Here is a 7,611-nt window from a genome sequence, read left to right on the forward strand (position 1 = left end):
TCTTCCGGAGAGAGATGGTGATGATAAACAATGAAATGACAACATCCATTTTCATCCTTGACTAATCTCTTGTCTTGCACAGTAGTTTACATTTGACAGATTCGGTCACTGCTGAATGGCCGTCTCGGTCTCTTGTTCCATGAAAGCCACACATAATTGGCTGACCCCGGAAAATTGTTTTGAATCCAGTCTGTACTGGTACTTGCTGGTTTAGCCGATGAACTGGACCTTTCCCGATTTAGATCTTCCTTCAATAAAACGCTTATTTATGGTTTTGCTTCTATTAAAGAGCCGGCTTCTAAAGTAGTTGGGAGTTCTTAGGAAGTCAAGCATTCAATGGCTGACTTTCATATTAACTTGTTTTAAGTGTAATTTGTTTTAAGCAAAGCCGTGTGGCCAATCTGAACACTGCAGGCGTTTGTATAGCAGCTGTGTTCATGGGTTAGGGGTGAGGGGGCATCGATGGGGAGAATGAACGGCATTTGGGTAAAGTGAGCGCGGGGTCCAGAAAACTTGGGACGGGGAGTGAGAAAGAGACGGGAAAGAAACAGAGAGGACACGACTGAAAGATAAGACTGAGGCGGACAGACAGCATCGCGCAGTTCTACAATCAGCGATTACTGGTCAAAGCTTTTCCTCCGCTCTTGCAACGCCACGGTTATCTGTTAAACGCCATCCCGCCGGTTCCTTGATGTTCCTAAAGCCAGAGACAAAAGAAAGAAAAACCTCCAGTAACACTTGAGGCAAAACTGGATCCTTCCGAAAATGCCACTGGCGCCAACTGCCGCGGGCTGGGACTAACTGCACTAAATGCTCCGGTAAATGCCGCGCAGTTCAACAATCCGCGCAGGCACTCCGGGCAAGTGTAGCAGTCCGGCTTTCTCATTCTAATTATCATTAGTCTTGTCTCGCAAGAATTTTTTAAAAACACACTTAAACGTTAGAAGTGAATAAAGATGGACAGTGGACCTGGCAATTAGCCCATGAGAATCGATTTAGGTAGATTCCCCGGACATGTACATAGATACTAGGGAGTAAATATTACAAATTCTTGGATAAATCGCTTCTCCCACTCCAGTCTCCCAGTAATTCCAGATTCAGGTTGTTGTTTCGAAGAGTGGGCGGAATTTCATTGTATTCCTCGCCACAAACTCTCTAGGATCGACTAGCTTCAGGCTCAGTTTTGAGAAAAGCAGTATTCAGTCTGGAATACAATGGGCATTTTTAAATAAGACAGTCATAGGGGTTTAAATTCAATACTGTCATCGTGGGAAAAGCGTTGATGATGCATTCGGCCGTTTGGCCCCCTTGTGTTTCGAGTGCTGAGCCGCAGTTTGCTCCAAAGGCTCGATGCTTGGCCGAGTGCTCATCCGCAGACTGTCCCTAAGATAGTTTCAGAATGATTTTGCTAGGCTATCCTACAAGGGGTGCCCAGCGAAGACCAGGCAGCAGAACCAACCATTGGTCTCACAGTCAAAAACAAAAACAGAATTACCTGGAAAAACTCAGCAGGTCTGGCAGCATCGGTGGAGAAGAAAAGAGTTGACGTTTCGAGTCCAATGACCCTTCAACAGAAACGTCAACTCTTTTCTTCTCCACCGATGCTGCCAGACCTGCTGAGTTTTTCCAGGTAATTCTGTTTTTGTTTTTGTTTTGGATTTCCAGCATCCGCAGTAGTTTTTTGTTTTGGTCTCACAGTGTTGCAAGGTTGCCCTCAACGAATGGTTGACGCGTGGCACCTAAAGATGAGGTGGACCAGCAAATCAATTAATTCAAGAGTATATCTTTCTCTCCACAAATGCAGAAAAATTATACATTGTGCACAGAATTTATTAACATAAAGATGAGAATATTTGTACATGTCGCCTGGAAAACAGGAAACCCTGGAAACACGCAGCAGATCAGTCAGCGGCTTTGGAGAAAAGAGATGCTTCAATATTTCCTGAAGCAGTTCAGGAAAACCTTTCAGCAAAACGTTGAATTGCCTTCTCTCCACAGATGCTGACTGACCAAGTGAGTTTCCAGAATTTTTTCTTCCTTTCAGATTTCCAGCATTTGTAGAGTTTTTGTGCCAACTTATGAAGCTTCCCTAATCCTTTTACAACACAGAAATGCTACTGAAATTCAATGTTCGAGCTATCGTTATCAATAGGTTTCAATTACCGGCAAACATGTTTGTCATCAGTTTTGTCGGTTCAGTTTGTCATCATCATGTCTGCAGCAAAAACAAGACGGATATGAAACCTAGATGTTTCTAATAAATAGCAATTAATAGACATAAAGGGGCACACTGGGTCCAAGAGACCGTGAAAGGGCCGGAGTTATGTTTCAAGAGCTTGGACTTTGCCAGCTTCGGCCTTGAAGAGGGATTCCAATAATCAGCATCCATTAGTGATACTCACCATATTCACTGCTGTACATTTTTCCGCTCAGCAGCAGACGCGGAACACCGCGTACACAGATTGTACTTGTACTTGTATTTGTCTGTGGAGGGCACACACAAACAAGAGATCTTGATATTTTATCCATTTAGTTTTTTTAATTAAAAGAAATGCATTATTTGTTAGAAACGTTTGTTCGAGTGAATATGGTGCCAGATGCGAAATTGTTCCACCACATTCCAGTCTGTCTGGAGTAATCCACTAGCAGGGTGCAAACAATATGAGTAGGTGGTAAAGTATGGGAATTGTGGCAATATTCCGCTGGCCATGTGTACTTGAAAGATAACATTGTTCAAGAAGTGAGGTTGGAAGGCAATCTGGCTGCAGTTATCAAAGTGGAAATCATCATTTTCTGGGGTAATGACTCAAATAGCTAGCCAGGAGATGATTGCAGTGCTGATATGTTGTTCGCTGACTTTGCGACACTTTTCTTAGTTATGGAAATGTAGCAGAAACCGGTGGAGTGGTCGGCGCACATATACAATTGTATCAGTGTCACAACATTGAAATAACATAGGAAGAATGGTGTCTGGAAATCGTATTTTTCTACATCTGACTTGTATCTTTTCAATTGAAAACTGTTATTTTAAGTTCTAAATTCCCTGCATATAAATTAACGTGATGAGAATTAAAAGGCCTACTGCCACTTTCTAGGGATGGGCAATAAATGCCAGCAATACCAGGGGGGGCAAGTCCACCACCCCCCAAGAATGACAGCAATGTTCATAGGCACTGTACTCGACATTCAGGCTCAGAAATGTGGGATAATTTCTGGAATAGGAGTAAAGCGGGATGGTAAAAGGTGTACAATGTGGAGTTAGCGCGGACAGAGTCTGGGATTGTTTTGTGTTTATTGCACGGAAACATTCCTCACCAGATAAAAAGGGTTGTTTACTTTATATCCATACATTAATGTGCCTGAAACGGACGAAGTCATTAACAGTTTTCCAAAAGTCGTTTCTGTTTAATAAGTTGAAAAAAATAAAGGGGAAATTACAATTAATCAAGGGTTGAAGCAACGATCTTAATCTTTACTGGTAAACCAACCTGTTTGATGTTTGCATTTACGCAACTTCAGTGACAAGCGAGCTTTTCGTGTAAAGGATTCGACTGCGCCGCTGTATGGATAAAAGACCGAATTGAAGAGCCAGGATTTATGCTGAGCATTGAAGAAAAGCCTTGTTCGTCCTGATGGTGTCCGAGCAGCGTCGGCTGATTGTGCATAACTATTTTACAATTTCAGTTTCAGTTTTCTAGATAAACATTAGCCCGCAGTTCTATACTGGGCCTTAATGCCTTTCCTTGTGGTCAATTTCTTGGGGGGGGAAAAACCGGCAGAAATTCTGTCCCATTTTCAGAACACACAACTGTTTTAACTAAAGGGCAATTGTTTACTTACTTAAGAAAAATAACAATATTTAATGCAGGACTGAAAGCAGTTTTCCAAAATATAACGAAGTTATATATGCCACGCCACGATTGTGTGATGCCGATAGTTGAAACTGGGTTGTATCCGCACCTCTGGACAACTAGATTCCAGAAATGTATATTCACTATCTTTCTCCTGTTCTAAACATAGATTTTGTGAATTTCTGGGCGAAGGGATTTAGTATTAGGAAATTAAACACTTTGCAGTACTTATGGTAATACGGGTTAGATAATGCCCCAGCATGTCTTAACCCCAACCACAGGAAAATATTCCTGCTGAACCAGTGCAATACTTCATTCCCATCCTTATCAGAGTCCTGAGTCAGATTGTCATTTAGAGTCAATGTGTGTCATTTTCTTAGGAACCAGATTTAAATGATCAAATCTCATTTTACAGAAGACTTTTACAGTCAGCAAACTTTCATCCCATTAGTGTAGGCTGGATTCCAACCCAGGACATTTAGCCAACTGCATGGCCAGTTAAAAGAAAATCAAAAAAATGTGGTGTATGTAAAAATTATTTGAAAATAACAGATATTTAATGGAATCTAGGACAACAGTTATTTGGATAGTTTCAGATAGCATCAGATGAGAGCAGTCATCTGAATCCCAGGGCAACAGAGTGTGAAATTACTCACGGGTATTCATTTTCTCTTATCACATTTCCTGTACTTAATATGAGCCTTCTTATTCAGTTCAATGTATATACCTGTTTTTTATTAAACACCCAGTACCACATTGGACATTGACAGGATACAGTTAAACAATGGTGAAGTTGTTACTAAGGAATTTATAGCCATCACCCAACCAATGGAATTTTATCGAGCCATAATCTGCAGTTAGATACCTAGAAAAAAAAGTTAATGTGGTTTTAGAAGGAAATAGGTCTATTTGGATTAGCTAAACAAAATCACTGGATGGTGGCAACTATGCCCTGCTTTTACAGGATCAGCTTATAAGTTTGTCTTCTTGCATAACTTTATCCAGGGGAAAACAAAAATTTCAATTAGCCCAGAATATAAAAGAGAAATGATCAGAGTTACAACTACTTTCACAGGTTATGCATGATCCTAAAATGTCCCAGCGAAACTCTGATGGCAATTTCTTTTGTTCCCAGGTGACACTGGCAAGATTGCATTTACTACCCAAATTATATCACAAAACGATGTAATAAAATTGCTATTGCATGTATTATATACAACTAAATTCCATTCCTCCTCACACCATCACATATGGCAAGGGAGTTGTAATGGATTTTACAGGACTAAAATATAGGATAAAAGCAAAATACTGGATGCTGGAAACCTGGAATTAAAAACATAAAGTGCTGGAAATGCTCAGCAGATCTGGTACCATCTGTGGAGAGAGAAATAGAACTAACATTTCAAGTCATGAATGACTCTTCTTCAGAACTGAAGGAAGGTATGCTATTGAAAGAGGGAGGGGAGAAATTAAATATTTTCTTTATTCTTTCATGGGATTTGAGTGTCACTGGTCAGCTTTTGTTTCCCATCCCTAATTGTCCTTTCAGAGCACAGTTAAGAGTCAAATGCATTGCTGCTGGTCTGGGGCCGTATGTAGGCCAGGCTAGGTAAGGACAGCAGATTTCCTTCCTTAAAGGACATTAATGAACCATACCACAATCAATGATAGTTTCATGGTCACTATCACTGAGACTAGATTTATATTCCTGATCTATTAACTGAATTTAAATTCCACCACCTGCTGTGGTGGGATTTGAGCCTATATTTGCAGAGCATTAGGCTGGATCGCTGGGTTACTACTCCAGTGACATTAACACTATGCCACCATCTCCCAATCAATGACAAAAATGACATGGAACAAAAGGCAAAGGGAGTGGTAATGGGTGTAGTAAGGAAACAAAACATTTGTTGAGAGTGATGTGAATAGTAGAATAATGAACAGCTCCATCCAAAAGCAAAAACATGAGAAACAAGATTCAGACAGGCACATGGCAAAAAAAAGCAGATTCAAAATAGGGAACAGATTTCATGGTCTGAAAATGTTGAACTCAGTTTTGAGCCTAGAAGGCTGTAAAGTGCCTAATCGGAAGATGAGGTGCTGTTCCTCGAATTCCTCTTCCAATTAGGCACTTTACATCTTTCTCAACTCAACATTGAGTTTAATCATTTCAGACATGAACTCTGTCCTCAAATTTGATCGGTTTTTTGCCATGTGCCGGTCTGAAGCTTGTTTTTCATGTTTTTGCTTTTGGACGGAGCAGTTCAATATTCTGCCATTCACAATCATCCTGGATAAATGCTTCATCATTTGATCCCTCCTGCCCTCTGCTCTATCCCAGACCTTCCATTTTGTTCCCCCTCCCCTTCCCCCATTTTCAAAGGCATAAAATCCATCACATTTCAATCTCCCTTCAGTTCTGAAGAGTCATATTTGACTCAAAACATAGGGCGGAATTTTACGGCCCCTCCTGCCGGCGGGATTTTCCAGTTCCGCCAAAATCAATGGACCTTTGAACGGCTCGCAGTATTTTCTGGCCCTGCCCTCACCGCGATGGGCCATAAAATTCCACCCATTATCTCTGTTTCTCTCTCCTCAGACGCTGCCAGGCCTGCTGTTCTGTTATAACTAAAATATAGGAACCTGTTGGACCATTGATGTCTCCTTCACCTGTTTGACTGTGATGCTGCTTCTCAGTATAAATTGCCCATCCTTTGATCCATAAATGTTATTTTCTTTCAGAGTTGCACATTAGAGTGTGAAGATAAGCTGCCACCAGGAAAGACATGGGGGATGTGTAAGGAGCTGGAGGAAGTCAACAAACCCCATGATGACAGTAAAATTTCTCCTGAGAGTGACAGGGAAAAGGAAGAGCAATACTTGCTTTTGAGCAAAAAGTATGGCGGCTTCATGAAGCGTTATGGAGGCTTCATGAAAAAAGCAGACAGCGGTGATACATATATTTCCGAAGCTGACGATGAAAATAAAGGAAGAGAGATACTAAATAAAAGATATGGAGGGTTTATGAAGAAGGACATTGAAAGCCCTTCTACAGTAGATTCTGCTGACATTCTGAGACAGCTGCTAAACTTAAATGAGCTCAATGAACGGAAGCATTACTTGGATACAGCGATTCTGAAAACCGTAGTGAGGTCATGAAACGCTACGGAGGATTCATGAACGGATTCAAGAGAAGCCCTGAATTAGAAGATTTGCCAGAATTGCAAAAAAGATATGGGGGCTTCATGAGAAGATTTGGTAAACCAGATTACCAGAAAAGGTATGGTGGATTTATGAAACGTTGGAATGACGCTCTCATTCCTTCTGATGAAGATGGTGAAATTTATTCCAAAGAAGTCCCTGAACTTGAAAAGAGATATGGTGGATTTATGAGAATTTAGACATACAATCAGAAAGACTGTCTCTGTTCTCGTATTTAAGCGTACTGTGTTGCTTCGAACGTACAGGTGTTTTTTACTGTTTAGTCCAACAAGAATAGGCGACCTGCAACCTACATTTTACATGCAGATCTATGTTGCCTTTAGTCGAGATGAGATTGTCAAAATTAATTGTATGCCTTCTTTGTGCACTTTCTTCTCGAACTGTTAACTGTTGTCTAATTTTCATTAAATGTAAAACAAAGAATGATCTCAACTGCCTAGTTGTACATATTCAAATAAATATAACCGCAAAATAATATTTAAACTCTTGTGTTTTTATTTATATTTGCTCTTTTATTCAAGTTACCAAGTATGGGCTG

At 40.6% G+C, this 7,611-nt stretch overlaps 1 protein-coding gene across 1 annotated transcript; it reads left to right on the plus strand.

Annotated features, from left to right (window-relative positions):
- Nucleotides 1–462: 462 nt before the first annotated feature.
- Nucleotides 463–7,310, plus strand: LOC144679396 (proenkephalin-A-like). Its single transcript, XM_078539755.1, is given in 3 exon segments — nucleotides 463–486; nucleotides 6,594–6,975; nucleotides 6,978–7,310. Coding segments are annotated over 3 exon segments (681 nt in total). The 3' UTR covers nucleotides 7,253–7,310.
- The last annotated feature ends 301 nt before the right edge of the window (nucleotides 7,311–7,611 follow it).

This window comes from Cetorhinus maximus, chromosome 4 (assembly GCF_964194155.1).
Source record: "Cetorhinus maximus chromosome 4, sCetMax3.hap1.1, whole genome shotgun sequence".
Taxonomy (NCBI): domain Eukaryota; kingdom Metazoa; phylum Chordata; class Chondrichthyes; order Lamniformes; family Cetorhinidae; genus Cetorhinus; species Cetorhinus maximus.